Source organism: Trachemys scripta, chromosome 1, assembly GCF_013100865.1.
Source record: "Trachemys scripta elegans isolate TJP31775 chromosome 1, CAS_Tse_1.0, whole genome shotgun sequence".
In the NCBI taxonomy this organism is placed as follows: domain Eukaryota; kingdom Metazoa; phylum Chordata; order Testudines; family Emydidae; genus Trachemys; species Trachemys scripta.
Genome location: NC_048298.1, coordinates 272,100,467 through 272,125,118, shown reverse-complemented (window position 1 = coordinate 272,125,118; position 24,652 = coordinate 272,100,467). Strand labels below are relative to the sequence as shown.

The 24,652-nt window shown below is 39.5% G+C and overlaps 1 protein-coding gene across 1 annotated transcript in view; it reads right to left on the bottom strand.

Moving 5' to 3' along the window:
- Positions 1-24,652, bottom strand: part of KLHL1 (kelch like family member 1) — a 427,542-nt gene that overhangs the window by 150,738 nt on the left and 252,152 nt on the right. Inside the window, exon 5 of the mRNA XM_034758372.1 lies at positions 22,483-22,695. Within this exon, the coding sequence (XP_034614263.1) occupies positions 22,483-22,695 (213 nt within the window). The remainder of the gene's footprint in view (positions 1-22,482; positions 22,696-24,652) is intronic.

Sequence of the window (24,652 nt, the reverse complement as noted above, 5' to 3'; positions counted from 1 at the left end):
AATCTTTGATAATAAACTTATTGTTGGTTTCACTATAAATATATTTTATTACTATGGTACTGTACAAGGAGCTGATCCTGAGTTGAATCATACCAACTGGTGTATACTGTGATCCCTTGAGAACAGCAGACCTGATATTTCTGTGCGTGTTCAGGGAGGGGCTGGACACTAGAGGGGAATGCTTCCAAGGGACTCAGGGACCGGTGTATACCGGTTGCTAACCTGCAAGGCAAAGTAAGCGCTGACACAGCCCAGAGGAGAGTGTTTGAGAGGCTAACAAGTTGGTAGCATCAGCAAGCTGACATCCAGTTAAGCAAAAGCAAGTCTTCCTCATACCTGAGGCATGAAGGTAACAAGGGGACTCACAGTCCTGGGTATCCTGAGAACAGTCACAGTAATATGCAGCAATTTTATAATGAAGTTAATTTTCCAGTTATATGAGTGAATGGTAATTACTTATCAAACAGCACAACCACAGTGTAATTGCAGTTCAGCTACAGTGTAATTTCAGTCACTGCATTATGAAGTTATTATCATCACTATTTATTAGTATTATATTGCAGGAACACCTAAAGATGACAACCAGGTTGGACCTCAAAACATTTTCTTGATCAGAAAGAACAGTCTCAAGAATATGTCTCTTAAACCAGAATACAGTGTACCATTTGATCCCTTATCTTTACAAGGAAGATACCTTCTGTGTAGGTTAGTTGTTCCCCATAGTTAATGTTGAAGTTTTATTAACCTTATGACATATTTAATATGTGTAGCATCGCAATGATTTGTCATTTCAAATCTTTTTGCCACATGTTAAAAATATCACACACATTTATAGCAGTTCTTAACTCAAAAAAAAAAGAAAAGAAAAAGAAAAAGAAATAAAAGAGGAACAGTTTTTCATCCTGGGTCCAAAATACAGTGATTAGAGGTAGATACCAATCTGGTGGAAGCTAAAGTTTGGCGGTGTTAACCCTCCATTAGAGTAGAAAAAGCGTTGGTTGAGGTTTTCCATTTACTCTGTAAAAAAATTAAAAAATGATTTTTTCCCCCAGCTGAATAAGCTAACTATTGGGATTGAGAATATTCATTTGTAGCATCTGTGATAAGTAATTAAATGGTGGTGTTGAAACCATTTCCACAACATTAACACTTCCCTAAAGATTATAATTTAATGAGCCCATCTATTAAAATCCTCAGTATTATTTTGTACAACTGGTCCCCTGTGGTACTTTACCATACTGTTTAAACTTCAGTTTAACTTAATTCCTAAATATGTCCACACTTCTTGGCAACCAGTGAATTTCCCTGGGCTAATGAGTACTGTTGGGCATATCTTTGATAATGGTACTACTGATGATTTTGACCAATTTATTTATTGTCCAGATGCATCAGTAATTCACACTGATTCAAGAGAACAGTATTACTTGAATATTTAATTGATAGTGCACCATCTGCATACACTGGCACCCTCTGGCAACTGTTTTATAGCTAAGTTCCTTTAACATTTGTTTTAGATCTAATTACAAATAGTAAAGATTCTCAGGTCATAGCAAACATCACTGGTTGAAAGTGAAACATCCATATAGTGTGAAACTGCAGGTCTTGTTGGGCTTCAAATTAATATCAGCATAATATGATGCCATGTAAGAGATAAAAGTTCAGATCCCAAAGTCAATTTCTCAGTCCTCAAACTGGCAAGAACAGAAAGCAGTGTGGAGGAAGTATACACAGCCTTTTGGGAAAGAGCCCGTCAGGTAGCTCTCAAGAGCCCTCTGTAATATGCTTTAAATAATAAAATGTTCCCAGTGCACGGTCTTTTGAAACAAAAGAGGTTTGCACTTGTAAATGTTATTACTTACACACATTTTGACTCCATCTCAGATGCCAGTGTTTCAAACTGGTGTGCAGATGCCGGCACACCAAGTTGCAGGTACCCAAAAGAAGAGTAGGTTGAATCCTTTTTGAAAACTGAGCCCTTAATGTTTAAATGTTTTACATCAGATCCTATCTATTAGTTTAGGGCTCCATCCTATATCTAGGTCAGATTCCCTCCCCCCGCCCCCCAATTTGTTTGTGTGTGGAGGGGGGAGGGTGTCTTTTTTCCAGTATGTAAATCTCCTATCAGTTACAGGATGCCTTTAGGTGAAGTTCTATATCAGTCCATTCACTATAATATGTCCTCAGGCGGAGGCTCTGAAGAGCTAAAGAAGCATAGGAAGACTACTACGACAGTAGGTTTCAGTGGCTCTTGCTATAATCTGATTTTTGGGGGGGCAAAGCAATGGGCTGATTTTATATGAATTGCTTTCAGCATAGGCTATTAGGCTATGTCTACGCTGCACACTTCACTCAGGCTCTTACCCAGGTTTTATCCTTAACCCCCATACCATCCACTCAGAAAGACTCTGTCCCTGGTATGTAGGTTATTTAAGGGTGGAATAATTTATCTGGCTGAAGGTGTAGCGTGAAGTGGATTAGAACCCACATTGCACCTTAACTCAGGCTGGAATCCACCCACTTTGCAGTGAGAATTCAGACTAAATTACTTGAGTTCTGATGGGGCTCCAATGCCCTTCCCAGAATTGCCACCAAAGGACAGAATAAATTTCCCACAACTGATACAGAAAAAATCCTAGAGCATAAAGAATCAATGGAAATGCCCCTTAGACAGTGAAAATGCAATAACACCAGTCTGACTTTGCTGTAGGAATGCATGGAGAGGTGCTAGGCCAAGCTGGGTGCCCACACTCAAGTACCAATCACCCAGGTTAACTGTTCAGCATAGACACAGCCATAGATTTTTTTTGTTCAACCAAGTAAATTAATCAAAATAAGAGACTAAACAAAAGTATTAGTAAATACTAAACTAATGAAGTCTAAATGTTGCTTACATGAGTAACACATTATGATCTACATTTGTAAGTAGGGTGACCAGATGTCCTGATTTTATAGGGACAGTCCCAATTATTGGGTCTTTTTCTTATATAGGCTCCTATTACCCCCCACCACCTGTCCCGATTTTTTCACATTTGCTGTCTGGTCACCCTATTTGTAAGTTATACCTTTTTTCAAATGAACTTTAGTTTGCAAAAAAATATTGCTACTTTGAGATAACTTCTGTAAAGAAAGTTGGTGAACAGATATGACACTTCACAGGCACACCTTTTCTCCAAATAATGTCCCTACTACCTCAAATATAATTCTAACACTTTAAAAATATTAAAGATAAAAATATTGGAATCAAAGAAAAATGGAAAAAATTGTAACTTATAACATGTTGTCATAATGCCATGTTCAGATGGGGAACTATTAAGTATACATGGAACAGAGATTTTTCTTTTGGTACATTTAGGTTCTCTGAAATGTAAATGGTACGTTGTAATGCAAAACTGGGTAGGAAAACTAAACGTACTGGATCATGTGCTCCTCCCATAGAGGAAAATCTACATGGCATAAAGTGTACTGAAAACTCCACATGCATGCACCCTTCAAGGGAAGAAGGGAGAAGGCAGGGACTGGAGACCCTGTTTGGCACTAGATTCCCTTCAAAACTCGGGCTCCACCAGCAAAGACTCTGGAATGGTATGAGGGAAAACCAATCCCTGTATAATGCCTTCCAGGGATAAATTGTAAAAGCAGCTCTTTTTAGATTAAAAAGTTAGTATAAATCATAAACCTGTATCTAGCTGAGGCCCCTTAGTTTGTTCCGTAGTTTTCTTGTTCATTGCAAGAAAGTGACAGCTGTTATGGGCGAATTACATTTATTTCCAGTATGTTCAGAAAATAAACAAGTGACTGTATGTTAATGATTAAGCCATTAGCTACTTTGAAGAAACTGCTTAAACCTATAATGGATGTTGATGCCAACTGTGGGCCCCATGTTAGTCTACCCCAGATGGAAGGCTGGTGGTACCTTCCTCGGAGTGGATTCCACACTACTATTTTTGTATTCTGAGGGACCAGACACGCCCTTACAATTGTAGTCTTTCCAGACAACAGCCATCATGGATGGGACTTTGCAAAGTGACCTTAAGGTAAAATGTGCTTAATTTAACTGTACCCAGAGTGTATGGACCACCTAATTAGCCCCAGAGCTATGAGTGTGGAGCTGTAAGACAGAGTAAGTGGGAGTTGGCTCTGTAAGAATGAAAACGATGTGGAAAGCCTGTGTGCTCTCTCAGCTCACTAACTTCATCAGAAGCAAGCACCCTTCTGAGATCCCTTGGGCAGGCTATCCCTGGACAGAAGAGATACAAACCTCAGTTATCTGCTATTCCAGAATGACCGGTCTACTACTGACCAAGAGCCCCATTCTAGTATCAGACACCCTGCCCAAGCTATTCTATCACATGGTTCCAGTAACTGTAGCTAAAACAGTGCAATATGTGAGACAAAGATCACAAAACCAGAAAGCAGAAGAAGTTCAAACTCTTTTTCTCTATTGTTTTATTGAGTAGAGACATTCCCCATTATCTTTGTTCTCTACTACTTTTGAGGTGTGAATTGAAGGAGTGTGTGATAATTGTACTATTTAATTCCCTATTAGTTTACTGAAATTTCTCATAGTTTATCCTTAGAATATGTTCATTCAACTTTTAATAAATGTTTTCTTTTTCTTTTGAATAAAAGTCATAAAAAGTACATCAAACAAATTTACTTTTTTCAAATATCAACATGGTCTCAAATTACAAGGACTAAGGCAAATTAGCCAAGTTACCTGAAGACCAGTTGGCTCTCTCTGTAAACTAAAATCTTTCTCTCTCACACTAGATACCAGGGTGATTGGAGTCTTGCAATAAATAATAAAGTGAGTATTTTCAGGACAAATAAATCTGTGGATTCCAGATACTGCCAGATTTGTCTCACTCCCCCTTCTCAGTAATGTTACCCAGATGGGGCAAGTTAGGGAGAGGGTGATATCAAGTAATATTATCTAGGTCAACTAATTGTTTGCTAAACAAAGGCCCAGTGACCACATCAGCATTTCAAACTCTCAGCCAAACCCAATGTGATATTAAAAGGTGGCAGAATTGGGTCCTGCCTGAGCATCGGTTCATAACATTTATTTGTTAGTGGGGATGAGAATTCTAACTTTGCCCATTGAAACTGAGGGAGAATTTACAGTAGGTAGGAGACTATTATAAATGCCCCAGGGGAAAGTTAGACAGACCTCTTCTACTCTTGAGACAAGTGCCACAAGACATCTGACACAAAAGTGGTTTTACATCTCATCCAGAAAAGAGCAAATTAATATAAATCCTTAAAATCACATACCATATTTTGTACATTCAAACTATGTATTATTCTACTGGGAGTAGTTTGCAAGTCTTTCAAAATGATCTTATTTAAAGTGCTCCAGAAAGAAATGAAATAGTGTCCCTGCTGTACATTCTGCTAGCTAGTGTTCCCACACAACCAGCCTCTGATATCTTAGGTAAGACAAAAATGTTCAGCATGTGCACAGCTGGCTAGTGGGAAAAAAATAATTTTTAACTTGAGTATTTCTGCAAGTGAATAATTTATTAGACATTCGCTTACTACTAATCACATAGTTAAAACTGTATCTTAAATTACTTTAGTTTCTTAAAAGTTACTCTAGTTGCTGATGTTGCCCTTTCCTGAACTGTATTATTTGGGAACGATTTATTTTAAATGTATATGTGTATTAAAGAGAGTATGCCTGACCAACTGGGATGAGGGAGCACAATTTTATTTTTTATATACTAGGGATGACCTCAGAATCACTAAGTTGTGCATTGTGCTGCATCCTGATTCCTCCACAACGGCTTCATCTCACAAATACATGCAAACCTGAGAAACTTTATTCAGAGCCCACAGCAATTTCCTGACTACACTGGCGCTGTCTTTAGTTTTTAAACATCCAAGTAACTTTTCATGTCTTTTGGAGAGATGATTACTAATGGATGAATTATCCATTAAAACTAAGTGTCTAAATCATCACACCAAGGTTCATCCGATTGTAAGCTCCTTTGAGAAGCAAGTTTTTTTCTTTTGTGGAGCATCAAAAATATTGTCAATGCCAATAAATAAATATATGAGGCCAATATGTTATGTTCATAGAACTTAAATAGCACCAGAGGCCAGATTTTAAAGGCATTTAGGTGCCTAAAGAAGAAGATGGGTGCCTAGGGATTTTCCAACATGCCCAGATGCCTAATTCCCACTGGGTTCCTAGGTAACTATTGTTTTTTTTTTTCCAAAGTACTTGTCTGCATATTTAGGCACCTAAATACATTTAAAAATTTGGACCCAAAACCTTAATTCATGTAGGTAGCCTCACTGCTGCTCTACTGGAGCCTGAGCCAACACCCAGTGAAGTCAATGAAAGGCTTTTCATTAACTGCAATGGGGTTGGGCTCAGGCTGTAAAAGAGAAATTTTCAACACCATTGCTTTATATATCACATGTATTGTTTCATCAGACATAGGCTATCTGTAAACCATTGTGTTCTGTGAGGGGACAGGATGTCTAGATGCCGGTCTTCAATGCTTATTTATAACATATTGTAATAATATTCCAATAGCTAGAATGATTCAGTAGATGAAAATCAAACTCTTTGTCATCCAGTATAATTAGTAACTGGATCCCCAGTTTCTTAACGAGCACAAAACAAACGAATGGTTCACCTCAACAGGAATGGGATACATCCTCACTTCATATCAAGGATCCAGAATGCTGCAGACTCAGTGTTTGGATCAGCTCAAATATTGGGTCAACTCAGAGTTTAGATTAATCTAAAGCTGAAGGGCATCACATGGTTCCTGGGGTTCTAAGACACTAACTTACTATGTCAATCAAAAAAGACTAATAGCAAATTCTATCACAAACACATGGAATTTCCTCAAATATGATTAACCTTAAAAAACAATAAACCAATTTTCTTCAATCTTGACTTATTCCTTTTCTCTCTATTAGATGTGCAAAACAAGACAGGTTTGAACAAAATGAGCTCAACCATTTTAGGGATATGTATTCAAAATTCTTTGAGGATTTTTGTTTTGTTTTTGTTTGTTTAAATGTACTAAGAAATAGAAATAGCAAAATTGATTTTATTCAGATTTTTCACATTAAAATAGATCAGTCTCTGCATAGAGACCAATCCTGGAATCTTCTAACCCCAAATATATTTCTTTGTGAAATTAATGAGCACCTGAAAAAAATGGTAGGTTAATTTTTGTCCAACACACAAATACACTAAACTTCAGTATTGGATGCTGGGCAAGAATTTAGGTGTAAAATTAAACTAATTTAATATCCAGCTTAATCCTTTGGAATAGACATGCTTACAGGCATCCATCCAACTTCCATGCTCCCTGAATAATTTTCTGTGAAATCAAGGAATATGTGCTTTATAGAGCACAGAGAACATTGAGTATTCAGAAAATGTATGATAAAGGAAGTGTTTTATACATATACTCTGTGACTTTTGTATTTTAATAGAAAATATTTTTATTATGTTGGTCAAGCACCCAACCCTTTTATAATTATTTGAATAAGGAAAATCCCAGTGGGTTTAGTAGGGCCTTCACACAAATCACAGTGAGAAAAAAAATCATACTAAAGCTCCCATGGCAACACATATGGGTGTGTCATTTCATTTTCAGCTTCATGAAATTTTCCTTTTATATGTTAATACTTGATTGGTTTGTCCTAAAAAATCTTTCAGTTGAATTCTGAATATTGTTTGATATCCTATTACACAGAGAGTGACTATATTTCCAAGATTATTACTGCACCTTGAAATTGAAATGAAGTATCTTAAAACACAAGCTACAAACTTAAACCTTCATTTTAAAAGGATCTCAGTACAATCTTTTCAATTTGGGAATAACCTGGAGGGTTTATGTTTTGCTTTTTAAAGAGATGATTTGAAAGAAAGGAATCTGAATCTACTCCCTCAAAGTTCTCTGATTAGCCCTTAATGTTGACCTTGTTCCTCCCCAGAGGGCTTTTCAGTGGCATTAAAAATATATGGTGCTTTATTTGACTGATACCATTGTATATTAAAATCTCAGTAGGTAAATTTTCAGCTCCTTGGTAATAAAAATAAAGTATCATTCTCCTCCAGCCTCAACCCCTTATATATAATCTTTTGTATGCTTATTTTTATCTTAACTTTCATTTGGAATTAATTCCTATGTACTTCTTAAAGGAATTCATTAGGCTATGTGTATATTACCACCTATGTCAGCAAAACTTACTTAGCTCAGAGGTGTGAATATTCCACCCCCCTGACTGACATAAGTTACACCGACATAAGCAATAGTGTGCACAGCATTATGTTGGCTGGAGAGCTTCTCCCACCAACACAGCTTATGCTGCTCAGAGGGGTGTTTTTTTTATTCTGACATGAGAGGTCTCTCTTGTTGGCATACAGCGTCTTCACCAGATGCGACTGTCAATAGAGCTGTCCCGCTGCAGTGCTAAACATGTAGATCTGGCCTTAGCATTAGACAAATATTTATAGTATGCACCACTTAAAGATACCAATGAACATCTACAACTTCAAAGTAGTGGTTCATACTGCAAAAATAGGTTTTTGATTAGATGATGTGATCTTAAATATGGAAAATTAGCAAAATATAAATTTAAAATAATACTTCTTGAGACTCCTTGCAAGAAAATTATGAATCAGTACTTATGGTCCTTCCTATTATAAGCTCAGTTGATAGATACTGTCTCATAACAACCCCAAAAGAAACCTGGTGGGCGAGGTAATATCTTTTGTTGGACAAACTTCTGTTGATTGAAGAGCCAAATTCTTCCTCAGCTCGATATAAGTCGAAAGCTTGTCTCCTTCACCAACTGATGTTAGCCCAACAAACAATACTTCCTCACTCACCTTGTCTCTCTCAATATCCTAGGGCCAACATAGCTACAACAACACTACATACAAAAAGAAATCTGTTATCTGGAAATTTTAGAGCTGCATCTCAATCCAAGGTAGAGGTTTTGTGGGAAGTCTGGTAAAATCAGGAGAGGAGTTTTAAAGTAATTGTGCTTTGAAAATGTACCTAATGCTTACTTGGCCTACAAAGTTCAAATGGAAAAAATGGTGGAAACTTGGATAGATGAGGGGTATCATAGTAAGTCCATCCCATGGCCTTGAAAGCTTACATTTCATAGGGATAGTTGCTAAATGAATAGAGACAGATTAAAAACCAGATTTTCAGAAGCTAGAATTCAAAATTGCAAACAGGAGCTGCTGGGTGCTAACCTATTTTGAAATTCTGGCTCTAAATTTAGATGGTAGAACAGTTCAATACATATTTTTGTTCTGTATCTGGGGAGAAAACAGATGATACAGTCTCATCATATGGTGATGATGGCACTCTTTCCATTCCACTAGTCTCTTTGGAGAATGTTAAACAGAAGCTATGAAAGTTAGGCATTTTTAAATCAGAAGGTCCAGATAACTTGCATCCAACAGTTTTTAAAGAGCTGGCTGAGGATCTCACTGGACTGTTAATGTTGATTTTCAATAAATTCTGGAGTACTGGGGAAGTTCCAAAAGACTGGAAGAAAGCTAATGTGCCAATATTTAAAAAGGGCTGACCCAGGTAATTACAGGCCTGTCAGTCTGACATCAATCCATGCTAATACAGGATCTGATTAATAAAGAAATAAAGGAGGTTAATGTAATTAATGCAAATTAACATGGATTTATGGAAATCCTGTCAAACTAACTTGATATCTTTTGATGATATTACTAGTTTAGTTGATAAATGTAATGTTGTTTATGTAATATACTTAGACTTCGGCAAAACGCTTGACTTGGTAGCACACAACATTTTGATTAAGAAGCTAGAACAATATAAAATGAACATGGTGCATATTAAATGGATTTAGAAACTGGCTATCTAATAGGTCTCAAAATGTAATTGTAAAAGACAATAGTACCCGAGTGGGTGTGTTTCCAGCGAGGTTCCACAGGGATTGCCTCTTGGTCCTATGCTATTTAACATTTTTATCAATGACATAGAAGAAAACATAAAATCATCAAAAATGTTTGCAGACGACATAAAATTGGGAAAGTAGTAAATAATGAAAAGGACGGGCCACTGATTTCGAGAGATCCAGATCACTTGGTAATGTGGAAACAAACAATATGCATTTTAATATTGCTCAATGTAAATGTATAAATCTAGGAACAAAGAATGTAGGCATACTTACAGGATGGACAAGTCTATCCTGAGAAGTGGTGACTGAAAAAAAAAAATGGGGGCCGTGGCAAACATGAGCTCCCAGTTCAAAGCTGTGGCCATAAAGGGCTCACACAATCTTTTAATGCATCAACAGGGATCTCAAATAGGAGCAGAGAGGTTTTTTACTTCTATATTTGGAACTGGTGTGTCCATTGCTGGAATACTGTGCCCAGTTATGTGTACACAATTCAAATAGGATGTTGAGAAATTGGAGAGAGTTCAGAGAAAAAAACATAAGAATGACTAAAGGATTAGAAAACATGCCTTATATTGATAGACTTAAAGAGCTCAATATATTTAGTTTAACAAAGAGAAGGTTAAGGGGTGACTTGACTACAGTCTTTAAGTATTTGCACGGGGAACTAATCTGTAATAATGTGCTCTTCAGTTTAGCAGAGAAAGGTATAACATGATAATAGAATCATAGAATCACAGAATATTAGGGTTGGAAGGGAACTCAGGAGGTCATCTAGTCCAACCCCCTGCTCAAAGCAGGACTAATTCCCAACTAAATCATCCCAGCCAGGAATACTGGTGGTCCACTGCTGGAAGCTGAAGCTAGACAAATTCAGACTGGAAATAAGACGTACATTTTAACAGTAAGAGTAATTAACCACTGGAACAATTTACCAAGGGCCAGGATGGATTCTCCATCACCGACAATTTTTAAATCAAGATAGGTTGTTTTTTTTTTCCTGAGAGATCTGCGCTAGGAATTATTTTTGGGAAGTTCTATGGCCTATGTTAGAGAGCAAATTAGATGATCACAGTGGTCCCTTCTGGCCTTGGAATTTATGAATCTATTATCTGATCTACACACAAGACTGAGAGCCAGGAATTGTCTTCTGATCCTGGCTGTCTATCCATTTATGATCCTAACTCAAATGGCGTTGAGTAAATCACATAGAACCAGACCCTGTAAACACTCAAACATATGTTCCACTTTATTCACATGAATAGATCCACTGAATTAATTCCTTAGTGCCACATCTTATGGCTACTAATGTCAAAGGGAGTGGTGTTCTTGCCAATTGAGGCAGGATCAGGCCCGTTAACCACACAGCCTCATCTCTCCATTTGTAAAGTATCAGTGATAATACGTGCCATGTGAAGTTGTTATGAGTGTAGCCGGACGTCCCCCCCTTTTACCCCTCATTTGCCCTTTCAAGTGCAGTCTGCACAGTTTCCTGTTATGCTGTTACAAAGACACAAGCAGCGGAAGCTCCCTAATAATGTTAGATGGTTGCTTAAAGCTGCATTGCCCTATATTACCAATTGAATTCATGCTTATGACTATGTAATTAATTAATGTAAGAAATGAGTGAGATAGTAGTCAGTGACAGCCAATGGCAAAACAAAGAGGCAAATATTGCCTTTTATGAAACCATGGTGAAGGTATAAATCTCGAGACAGGCGGCCAGGACAGGGGTACCAACAAGGAAATGTAACATCACGCTAAACTCAGGACTGGACTGGAAGCAATATAGCCCTCCCGTGAATCCAAAGGGACTTTGGGGACTCTCGTCGTCTCATGGCCAATCTCTGGATAGCTATCGCCTGGCCAGCCTCAGCCACCTGCGAAATCAAAACCAACATCCACACCTGCAGCCTGCCAGCATGAATGTGTTGTGTGCATGAGTATAACTGCACAAGTAAAGGATGCCAATAAATCAACCTTCAGTGCTGCCCTAGTTCAACCATTGTTTGTGGTTATTTCTTGGCTGGTTCCCAGGACAGGTAACAATGACATCTGGTTAATGTTTGCAAAGTGCTTGGAAGATGAACTGCTATAAAAGTACAAAGTATTATGCACTAATAGATTTGTCTGCATTGTGCAGAGAGATTTAAAAAATGAACAGTCTACATTTGTGACAGATGAACCTTGAAATATGTCTTCCTTGATAGTGTTCCCTTTATCACAAATTTTATATTGGAAAGTAAAAAATAAAATAAAATAACTCACTATGTAACAGTGTATAAATCTTGGTATTGTGATTTATGATTGTTCTTTTAATATTTATATTCTGTTTGCTTTTTCCTTTAGTTGTGGCTATATTATTTCTGCTGATTAGAGACCTTTCAGTATCAGTGTCTGGTCATGTAGTGAACTGCTACTGTATTGCAAGATTGAAAATATTTCTCACTTAATCCTCCTTCCCACATTTCCTGGATGAACTACCCCTTTGTAAAGTGCTTTGAGATCTATTGATGAAAAAGTATTATATAAGAGCTCTAATACATAGGTAGTATTATTATCAGTGAAACAAAATCACTACTTATTCATGTCATACAGATAATTAAAAACCTAGTATTAATACTTAAGGATAGAAGGGCTGTTTTTAGATTTTGATTAAAAAATCCCAACTTCAAAATGTTTCAAAATGTTTGAGAATAATATCCAAAGTCACACTATCAGATTTAAAGTAACTTTTTTTTTTTTTTTTTTTTTTTAAAGAGAGAAACAAAACAACAGAAAAAGAAAAAGACTTGTCTTTGCTTATGGCCCATTGTGGAGTCAGGAGCTCCTCAATCTCCACCAGACTCCACGGCCCATCGTTTATACTCTTTCCTCCCAGTTTGTAGCACATGAGGGTTTTCCGAGTCAAATAAACAGGCAAAAAAAAGTTCACCCCCAACCCCCTTTCCCTGATGAGAGAGGGGAATCTTGGTGAAAACAAAGAAAGGCAAAGGTGGCCTATCTCTCAGGCAATCTTTCTGGATTCAGCTCTATGAGCTTGGTCTAGCAGTCTATTGCCCCTTAGTGGGGCCAAAATCCAGCCCTCCTCTTGGGGTGTACTGTAGTCCCACTGGCAGGGTTATATTTGCACCTTTTTCCCCCTTGGACAGCGCTTGATCTGAGGGGAGGGCAGACCATCTGGGAGGACCCCCTCAAGATCAGGAACCTCACAGAGATTGTTACTGACTCTGGCTCACCCTTCCAGGTCCATCACCATCCCATCCCCTGCCCTGCCAATGTCTTGAGTGATTCTGCCTCTAGTGATCCTTCAGCTTCTACAAAGTCCTCCATTAGCCTAACCACTTCACATAAAGCCCTCGGGTGATGCCGTAGTACCAACTCCCTGCTTTTCATGGGTAACAGCTTTATAAATTGTTCTGTCACAATGGCCTTGATCGCTTGAACCCCTGATCTTTCCTCTGGGTGGAAATACTTCCAACAGCATTGTCTTAACCATTGCATTAGCATTCAAGGTTTTGTCCTCATGGGGTAGTTCTCAGATCTAAACTACTGATGGTGGGTCTCTTCGGAAATATCCAAATAGTCCAAAATGACAGAGTGTACTTGCTTGTAATCTTTGGCCTTCTCCAAATCCAGATTACGATAGGCCACCTATGCCAGACCCGCCAAGTATGAGGCCAGAATCAAAGGCCATTGTTCTAGGGGCCACCAGGCTGCTAGTGCCACCCTCTTAAACGTAACTGAAAAGGTTTCAGGGTCATTGTCCGGACCCATCTTAGTTAGCTTCACAGCGGAAGCACAATCTGCAGGTACTCCATGGGGGAGCAGGGCTGGTATCATCTGCTATAGCATATCCTTTTGCAACTCCTGTTGCTGGGACATCAGTTCTCTCAGCAGCTGTTGTTGTTGTGTGATCTGGTCTTGCTACTCGGTAGTTCACCATTGCAACACTTGCTGTTGGAACTCCAGTTGCTGAGCAACTTGCTGCTGCTGCATCTCCACTAACCACTTATAGCACTACTCCAGTTCCATCTTGCATGGAGCAGTTGAGTTCTATCCTCTGTAAGGCTTTTTATCCCCTTGCATCAGGCATAATTATGCCCACATTCTCCACCATTTTGTGGGGGGCAGAGGCTCCCATTACCCGCTCCAGACCTGATTATCCCTCATTTATACTGTCTTTTCCCCTCCCCGTCAGTTTGTAGCACATGAGGTGTTCTCTGAGTCAAACAAACAGGCAAAAGAAAGGTTCTCTCCCCTCTCCTTCCCTGATGAGAGAGGGGAAGCTGGGTGAAAACACAGAAAGGCAATGGTGGCCTGTCTCTCAGGCACTTTTTCTCGATTCTGCTCTATGACTTGGTCTATCAAAGTCTTGGAGCCTACACCCAGCCCCTCCTCTTGGGGCATACTGCTTCAGGCATACTCTGTATAGCTTTGGGAGCGGTGTGGCCTGTGACTGCCTCCTTCTCAGCTGACCGGTCTCTGTTGTCAGCAGACTCTGAGGTGGAGCAACCCTCTTTCTGTTCACCTCCCCTTCCTGTGGCAGGTTTCCATTTTTAAGCTCCTCCCGCTCAGGCCTTGCAGGCGCACCTCATTAGTGCTGAACAGGCCCAGAAGAGCTCCTTAGTCTCCTCTCCACCAGAGTGTGGGTGCATCCCTTTACACTTGTGTTATCCCTTCTATCTCCTTGGGCTGAAAGAAGAAATCTCTGCCTACCCAGGGACAGAGGATGCATGTAAAAGGGTACCTGACCCATTCCATGAAATTGGGCTTAGCTCTCCTGTTCCAGTCCTGGTGCTCCCAGTTGGGTCAATTATGGGGGAGGAGCAGCACTTGGGGGCTATAAGAAGTCAATCAGGAGTCACAGCAGACAGAGTCATCAGTAGAAGGGCACGAGATGAGACCTGCCAGACACAGAAGCTTGTTCCTTGTAGATGCTTGAATGCAGGAAAGCAGCAAGTGGGATTTGTTGGATGGTGTCCAAGCCAGAGACCCAGAAGGCTGAAGTTAGGAGGAGCAGTAGACGGAGATGCCTACTGGCTGTAAGGAGGAGAGCTGGAGCCAAGGGTCACAGATGGCTGAAGGAAGTGGGGGAGGGACAGCAGAGAGGCTTGCTGGAGAGTTGGACCCCGAGGAACAGTGAGAGGGACCAGGGGAGTGAGGGATGTTTCCCTGGCAAGAAGTTTCCACCAGAGATGCTGTGGGAGTTCCTGCTGGGAAGAGCATGGTGGGTTCCCAGAAAGAAGGGCTGTACTGACTGTCCTGGCAGGGGGATGCCAGTGTGGCAGAAGAGAGAGGGGCATGGCGAGAACAAAGCCAGGTTTTAAGGACTACATGCACTGGGGATGGTATGGACTATGTTTTGGGACTTATGTTATAGACTTCTTGAACTATGTTTTGTTAAAATATTGTGTTGGCGGACTAGAGGACAAACTTGAATGGAGTTACTGGGGATCCAAGAGGGAAAATGAGGTGAGGGGCCACCTGCCAGGCTGCCCTGAGGCCAAGGGGTGTTCCTGGAAGGAGGACATGTATTTACAGTTTAGAACACTGGTGCCCAAACTTTTCCTGTCAGACCCACCCTTACCAGTAATGGAATCTAACCAGGCCTCCCCTCCATTACAGTACAGTTGGCTCCGCAGAGGAGCTTGGGCTGAAGGTGGAGCTGGGGCAAGAACTGGGGATGGGGGAGGAGCTGGGGCTAGAGGTAGAACTGGCCTGGGGGCAGAGAGGGAATGAGGGCAGAGCTGGGCTTGGGGAGGAGCAGAGGATGGAGTGGAGCTGTGGCTGGGGCAGGAACTGTGGCTGGGGCCAAAGCTGTGGCTGGCAGTAGGTTTACCAATTTCAGTTGGACGTATGGCTGGAGGTTTCATCACATGACATTATCTTTAATTAAAAATTAATCTTTAATTGCCGGAGACTCCAGGACAATCCTGGAGTGTTGGCAACCCTCACTGGGCGTGGAGTGGAGCTGTGGCTTGGGCCGGAGCTGGGCTGGGGCAGAGCGGGGCTGGGTGGTGCTCTCTTCTCGCTCCTCTGTGGGGGTTGGCTCAGGCCCTGCCCCGCGCCCCCTGAATGTTCCTCCGCTCTCTCTGGGGGGGGGGGGGCTCCCCCATAGTTTGGGGCTGACTGGTTTAGAAATAGGAACTGCTGCCTCTGCTGCATCATTCCCCCATTTCTCTCACTCACCTAAGGCACTCTCTGTGCAGGGTCATCTCTGTTTGACCTCCAAGCAACACTGTCCCTAAATAGTGTCAAGTATCGGGGGTAGCCGTGTATCTACAAAAACAACAAGGAATCTGGTGGCACCTTAAAGACTAACAGATTTATTTGGACATAAGCTTTCGTGGGTAAAAACCTCACTTCTTCAGATGCATAGAGTGAAAGTTACAGATGCAGGCATTATATACTGACACATGGAGAGCAGGGAGTTACTTTCGCAAGTGGAAAACCAGTGTTGACAGGGCCAATTCAATCAGGGTGGATGTAGTCCACTCCCAATAATAGATGAGGAGGTGTCAACTCCAGGAGAGGAAAAGCTGCTTCCGTACTGAGCCAGCCACTCCCAGTCCCTATTCAAGCCCAGATTAATGGTGTTAAATTTGCAAATGAATTTTAGTTCTGCTGTTTCTCTTTGAAGTCTATTTCTGAAGTTTTTTTGTTCAATGGTAGTGACTTTTAAATCTGTAATAGAATGACCAGGGAGATTGAAGTGTTCAAGCCAGTAAGTGAACTGGTTCTCGACTTGTGAAGTAACTCCCTGCTCTCCATGTGTCAGTATATAATGCCTGCATCTGTAACTTTTTCACTCTATGCATCTGAAGAAGTGAGGTTTTTACCCACGAAAGCTTATGCCCAATAAATCTGTTAGTCTTTAAGGTGCCACCAGACTCCTTGTTGTTTTTGTCCCTAAATAGAACACCAGACTCCTGAGATATGCAGTGTAATTGTGGCTGTGTTAGTTCCAGGATACTAGGGAGACAAGGTGGGTGAGGTAATATATTTTATTGGATCAACTTCTGTTGGTGAGAGACAAGCTTTTGAGTCACACAGAGCTTTTTATCTGTCCTATCAGTCTTCATCCTCAAAGGAAACCTGCACAACACTTTCAAAAGACAAGACTGGGAGCTTAAATTCATTACTCTGCTAGACACCAAAAATCATCAACTGAACTGAGACACTGGATTTATGGCTTATTACAACAATCTGTAACCATTAACACACATGCACCCTTTATGTCCTATGACTGCAGAGGAGTTTATGGGCCATCCACCTTGAATGGTCCTTTACAATATGTGCTAATGTCTTAGGCTAAACAATCTGTTCCACCTTGCATTTTGCTGTGAAGCTGGGAGCTCCTTTCTCAGACCTAAAGAAGAGCTCTGTGTGGCTCGAAAGCTTGTCTCTCTCACCAACAGAATCTGATCCAATAAAAGATGTTAACTCACCCACCTTTTCATACTGCTGAGAAATCAGTTTCCTTATTTCTATATGGGAACAGTGCATGTAGGGGATGATACTCTTCTGTGCTATTAAAAAAAACCACAAAGTGTGAATGTGGAGCTATTTTTAAATAGCCCTATTACTTATTAGATATATTTCTTAACCTTCATGTTGGACCAAAAATCAGCCAACTATTTCCATATTGGAGTCTTGGAGACCTCAAATATGTCAAAATTGGAAAAAGGGATGCATTAAAAAAACTGACTTTATTGTAACCAGTGAAGTATAAAACTATGAACTAGTTAAAACGTTCCTAGATTGAGAAGCACACTACTCAGTACTTGTGTTGGGGTCTAACTGACACTTTTTTTTATAAAACCTACACACTATGTAAGCTGTCAGGGTCTAACTGACCCCATGTTTACAATGAAAATAGATAGCACAGTAAAAATATAAAAAGGCACAAACACATCAATGTGGTGGTAAATGACATCACTACTGTGAACAAATAGAGCAAAAAGGTGACAAATTTTGAACATACCAGCTTTTATACTTTGCACATTTTAGTGTTTTCTGTCTCATACTTTGGAACAGATGTAATCTCCTTAGGCTCTGGATCAGTACCTAGCACACTAGACACTACTTTCCTAGTAGACTGAGGCAAGCCTGAAGTGTTCCTTTCTTGCACCAGTGGTTTCATCATATCTGAACCCAGGGCCCTGAGGAACATACTTCTCTTACTCAAAGATTAGGCTAAGTGCAATTCAACAAAATCCAAACAACATACACATTCAGACATGCAATGTGTATGTTCAATAAAACAATGAGTCATAGTCGGAGAATACATAAAGAAAGAAAAGGCAGAGGTTTGTGTCTTATGTTTTATTTAATTTTTTGTCAACCTCAAAGACCTTGGAAGTGTAGTACTTTCATTTTCCCCATTGATCTCGCAACGTTAGTCAAATTGACCCCATTATCTTTTCAGTGACTTTTTTTGCCACCAAAAATCCAGAACAGGTAGGATTATAAAACCAATGCAGAAAGATTGATGTCATCCTAGTCTGAAGATACTTAATGTATCACCAAAGGCTCTTACGCAAAGTAAGCTGCCACAGGATAAGAGAGAAGGTGCTCTCATGGATTGGTAACTGGTTAAAAGGTAGGAAACAAAGGGTAGGTATAAATGGAGAGAGCTAAATAGTGGTGTCCTCCAAGGGTCTTTTTCTGGGACCAGTCCTATCCAATATATTCATAAATGATTTGGAAAAGGGGGTAAACAGTGAGGTGGTAAAATTTGCAGACCATACAAAATTACGAAAGATAGTTAAGACCCAGGCAGACTGCAAAGAGCTTCAAAAGGATCTCCCAAAACTGGGTGACAGGGCAAAAAAATGGAAATTTAATGTTGATAAATGAAAAGTAATGCACGTTGGAAAGCGTAATCCTGACTATACATATGAAACAATGGAGTCTAAATTAGCTGTTATCACTCAAGAAAGAGATCTTGGAGTCATTGTGGACAGTTCTCTGAAAACATCCACTCAATGTGCAGCAGCAGTCCAAAAAGCAAACAGAATGCTGGGAATAGTTAAAGAAGGGGATAGAAAATAGGACAGAAAATATCATGTTGTCACTATATAAATCCATGGTATGCCCACATCTTGAATACTGTATGCAGATGTGATCGCCCCATCTCAAAAAAAGATATATTGGAATTGGAAAAAGTTCCAAAAAGGGCAACAAAAATTATTAGTGGTATGGAACGGCTTCCGTATGAGGAGAAATTAATAAGACTGGGACTTTTCAGCTTGGAAAATAGATGATTAAGGGGAGATATGATTGAGGTCTATAAAATCATGACTGGTGTAGAGAAAGTAGATAAGCAAGTGTTGTTTACTACTTCTCATAACACAAGAACTAGGGGTCACCAAATGAAATTAATAGGCAGCAGGTTTAAAACAAATAAAAGGAAGTATTTTTTTTCACACAACGCACAGTCAACCTGTGGAACTCCTTGCTAGAGGATGTTGTGAAGGCCAAGACCATAACTGGGTTCAAAAAAGAACTAGATAAATTCATGGAGGATAGGTCCATCAATGGCTATTAGCCAGGATGGGCAGGAATGGTGTCCCTAGACTCTGTTTGCCAGCAGCTGGGAATGAGCAACAGGGGATGGATCACTTGATGATTATCTGTTCTGGTCATTCCCTATGGGGCACCTGGCACTGGCCACTATTGGAAGACAGTATACTGAGCTAGATGGACCTTTGGTCTGACCCAGTAAGGCCATTCTTATGTTCTTAATAGAAACTATTTAGCTCTCTCCATTTATGGAAATTTCTATTAAGATTTAAGTGTGGGTTGGGGTCAGAGAGACCCCAGTTGAGAATATTCTGTCAAAATGATTTTTTGATGAAAAGTGCAATTTATGCGAGGGGGGGGGGAATTGCCAAACTTCTTTGATTTTCCATTTCAGGTTGGTTTGGCCCAAGTCTAAACATTTCAGTTTGTTGAACTCAACCAAAATACTTTATTTCAAGTCAGTTTGACATTAAAGTGGATCTAACTATGGTGCTAGAGTTCCTAGTGGGAGTTTTAGTTCAGGTGCCTCATGCCCTAATTCTTTTCTGTGGACCATGCTCCTTTGCTGGAATACATTTCCCATGAGGTGCTGCCTCCTCTCTGACTGAATCATGTAGTGCATTATGGGAGACCAAGTAGCCAGACTCTTAAGGAAGAATGAGGGGATAAGGCACCCAAACTAGAATTCCCCTGAGGCACCACAGCACCTTAGGCCAATGTAAGTTAATGTCAAATTGACTTCAAACAAAAAGTTTCAACATTTCCAAATCAAAATTATTCTGAATGTTTCATTCTGTGAAAAACATTGATATTTCAACTTTTTGTCCTGATGTCAGATGGAAACAAATGTTCCACAGGATGGAAATTCAGATTTTTGCTCAGTGATGAGGTGCAAACCATAATAATCTGTAAATTCACTTTTAGAACTCTGGGGTAATTTGCACGGCTGACAAAACATCTTTCAATTCATAAACTGAATTGCTTTAATATTCCATCATTGTGACATTAGATTTCAAAATAGAATTTGGAAAACAAAATCTAACTTACTTTTCACTAATTATGCTAATTGTTTCCTTTTTGTATTCTTCTCTGATCAGATAATTGAAATATACTATTTAATTTCTCTCTTTTTCCAATCAGTTTAACTTCCGTGTTCTCATATACTGAAATAAGGCTGCACTGAGTGGATTGCTATGCAAACACTACAGGAATTAAAAAAAAAATACAATTCTATTGAAGTTTATATATTTCTATTGGTTTTTATGAAAGTTTTTTAATTTTTTCCCTTAAATTTGGAGGCAAATTTGACCTGAAAGTTTCCCTTTAAACACCAAACAGTTGTAAATAGAAAAGTAGTTTTAAACAGTTGTCTATATTCTTATTTTACACCCATTAGGTTCAACTGACCCTGTTTTACTTTCTACAAAACCTAACGCCTAATTTACTAAAATCACCCAGCTACATATTTATACTTCAGTCTTGAAAAAATGAGATACAATACATACTGGATTTTAAAAAGGCCTTGATGTTACATTATTCACAGAGAGAAAAACATACATTCAGTCTAAAAAATGCATTTACATTTTAATAAACCAACAACCACCATCAAAAGTCAAGTCTCCTTGGGAGAGCATAATACAGGTGTTCCCCCTGAGCAACTCTGAGAACAGAAAAGCTTTTATCTCTGTAGATGATCAGAAATTTAAAGGTATAGTACATATAACAGTTTCAAGCAACATAGATTACCCCCAACGTGCTCCAAAAACTCTCTAGACACTTTATCCAGCAACTGTGAGTGTCTCCTCCCCTATTCCCTAGGGCTGCTTTGTGGCAGTAATACTCTGTATTATATTCTATTAAAACTTAATTAAAACTTGTTAGTAGGAAAAATATATAAAATACATCCAGAAAGATAGTATGAAATGAAAATAATGTTGAATGTTCTAATAAGACATAATATCTGGTATGACCATTAGCTGCAGCTATTGATCCAAGCTGCCAGTAAACAGCAAAACATCCTCGAGTCACATGTTTAAAATATTCAGAATGCAACCACTTGACAACAAATAACTAAAATATGCAGTTTCTTTGCTCACTTCATATATTTGGCAGGTGGCTCCAAGAAATGAGACCAAACCAGTAAATTACACCACTAATACAGACATTCACCAACTTCTGTCTGAATTTCAGGTTAGATAATATTCTATATAAACACTTAGGATAGGATTAAGTATTTATGCACTGTGGAACAGCTCCAACAGGCGAGACAGAGAAACCTGCCCCAGCATATCCCATAGCTCAGGGGATAGAGCACTCTTTTGGGAGGTGAGAGGCCCAAGTACAAGTCCCTGCTCCATACCAGACAGAGGAGGGATTTGAATTCAGGTCTCCCATAAGCTGAGTGAGTGCTCTAACCACGGGGTATAGGTTATTAGAGGAGGGAGAAAGGCATCATTGCCATTGTCATCTTCGGTTTGAGTTTAAGCTTGCTCAAAGCATGCCTATCAGATTAGGCCTCGAAGGCAAGGCAAGTAGGGGAATGCCTAGTTTGTGCACTGTGTTGGAGCTGAGGCATAAGTGTAAATCGAGCACCAACCTCCTGGGTGAAGTCAGAATTTAGGCAGTTGTGTACGTGGCTAGCAAGAGAAATGTAGGCACCTTGGAGACTAATTGTGGAAACTATAAGGGACTATAGGTGCCTACAGGGTTAGTCAGCACCTGAACAGGGGTTTTGTGAAAGCCAGTGGCTCCCAAATGTTAGATTTAGGCAGCTACATCCTCCTTGTGAATCCCACCGTTATTGTAAGTAATCATTCTTAGGATAATCTAGTCTAGCTGAATGGAGAATAGTCATTGACACAAAGGAATTATCAGCAAACTATCTGTAAAATTTGAATTCCATGCCTTGAACAGTTTTTTGTTTTTAAACTATCAGAAAATTAAACAAAACATTTACCAGTTATGAATTGCTATTTTCGTAATAACTAATTAATATGCCACTTTATAAAACAAACCAAAAAAATAATGCATTACCTGTGGTGGAAGCAGTGGTAATCTGATATAGGCAAGCAGCATACTGAGGTCACTACATCTCCTCGGCATGTCATATTTAACCCACATCATTAAGGCATGGAAAATAGTCTCTTCATCAGGAACATTCACATCATCACTGGCAAGAAGTTTATGTAGTTCCTCAGCCGGCAGTAGTAAAAACTCTTGATTTCTAATAACTTCCATTATGTTCTCCTATGTAGAGAGAAGTATTTCAGAGTAAGTCCTACTGGAAAATTAATTCAGTTGCTAAAGCTACAAAAACAATAACAGGATTAGTCAATGACCTTCACACTTATCCTAACATGATTCTTGAGAAAAAAACAGGATGTTAGGATGAAACAGCTATAATTGTAATTCAAATGTGAATATACTCAGGACACAAAGGGAGGGTTACACTATGGAGCTTTGTTATGAAGACAGAGTGCAATAAACAATCTGAAATAGGGGATCAACTAGAAATGGAAAAATAAATTATCATCTGAGAATTAATGAAGATTTGTGTGTCTGTTTAGATATATATATAGGCCCCATCACTGCAGAAACTGAGCACATCAAGTATAGAAAGAAAGAAAGAAAGAAAGAAAGAAAGAAAGAAAGAAAGAAAGAAAGACAAAGATAATCACACCTTTCTCTATTGTTTTCTTCCTAGTCTGCTTGGGAAATAGCTTAATTAGCTCAGGATTGTGTTACTTATTTATATTCATGAGTGTGAGTGAGTGGGTGATGTTTTAGTGTGTGAAGAAACGAGGGAAAAGGTACAGCAAGGAACTGAGGTTTCCAATTATTTCTTGATTCTAGTGGGAACATACTGTAGCAAGCCAACTCAGTACCAAGAACAGTATACAGTAATTTAAAAAAGTTATAATAAAAGCAAAAGGCTCATAATAAAAACATTTATAATGACAAAGAAACAATCAGAAAATTATTTTAGTTGGCTGAATCCTGAAGGTTTGTTAGTGCCCTCTCGCAAGAAAACTCACAGGAAAAGGGCATGGAAGGAGGATGACTTATGCAAGGCTTCCTCAGCAGATATTCCTCCAAATTCTTTCACTGTGGCAGAGTTTGCTCATTCGGAAAGAACTGAAAGTTTTCTTACAAAATTCTTGAGATTCACACATTTGGAGGGTTATTCTGGAGGAACAGGGCCTTCCCATTGGTAAAAGACTTACCTAGATATGAAGGGGGATGGGAAACTAGTGAAAAGGTTTAAAGAGGGGAGTGACATAGACCAGTAAGTGAAAAAGTATTGTGATTTTGGATACACCTAGAGTGACATGAGGAGCAGGGCAGAAAAGAGAAGGAGATAACAAATGACAAAGGTACAGACAAGGAATTTAAGAGGAAATAGGAAAAGAGGTAGGGACCCTATGGGGTGAGAAGTAATTCTGTCACCATATCTATTCAGTTCTTGGACTACATTTACACCAAGAGGTGGGAGTGTAATTCACGTTTTGAGTAGACTTCCTTATGTTAGCTCTCATCGAGGTAGCTGCGGTAGCATGGGAAGTGGAAAGCGGCAGCATGAGCTAGCTGTCATAAGTATGTACCCACAGGGTCCAGGTTGGTTTATATTCGGGGCAGCTAGCCCATGTCGCTGTTCACCACTGCAAGTGCTATCACAGTTACACTATTTTTAGTGTGCTAGCTCAATGAGAGTGAGCACAAGTATGTGTACTCAAGCTGGGAATCACACCCTTAGCTCCAAGGGTAGACATAGCCTCAGACGATCAATGTAGTTTCAAGTTAGCACCAGTTACAATGGTTTGTTTTTGGGGAGACATGGACAACTATCCACTAAGAATGGAAACCACCAACTTATTTTATATAAGGTACCAAATTGTAATGACTTTGAGTCACTAAGGACTTAGATATGACAAAATGATGAAAGGCTCTACATTCCATTACTGTACCCTCAAGTCAGAGGCCCCAGGTATATTGAACATATTCTATAATGTGTATGTATACACACACACACTATGTATATGTATGTACCTGAGAAAGAAAGGGAAAAAGACAGAGAGTGACTGTGTGTGTATGTGTGTGTGTATATATATATATATATATATATATATAATACACAGTGTACCCATACACACACATAGAGTGTATAACGTAGAGCTGATGCCTGTAGTAGAGGTTGTGAAATACT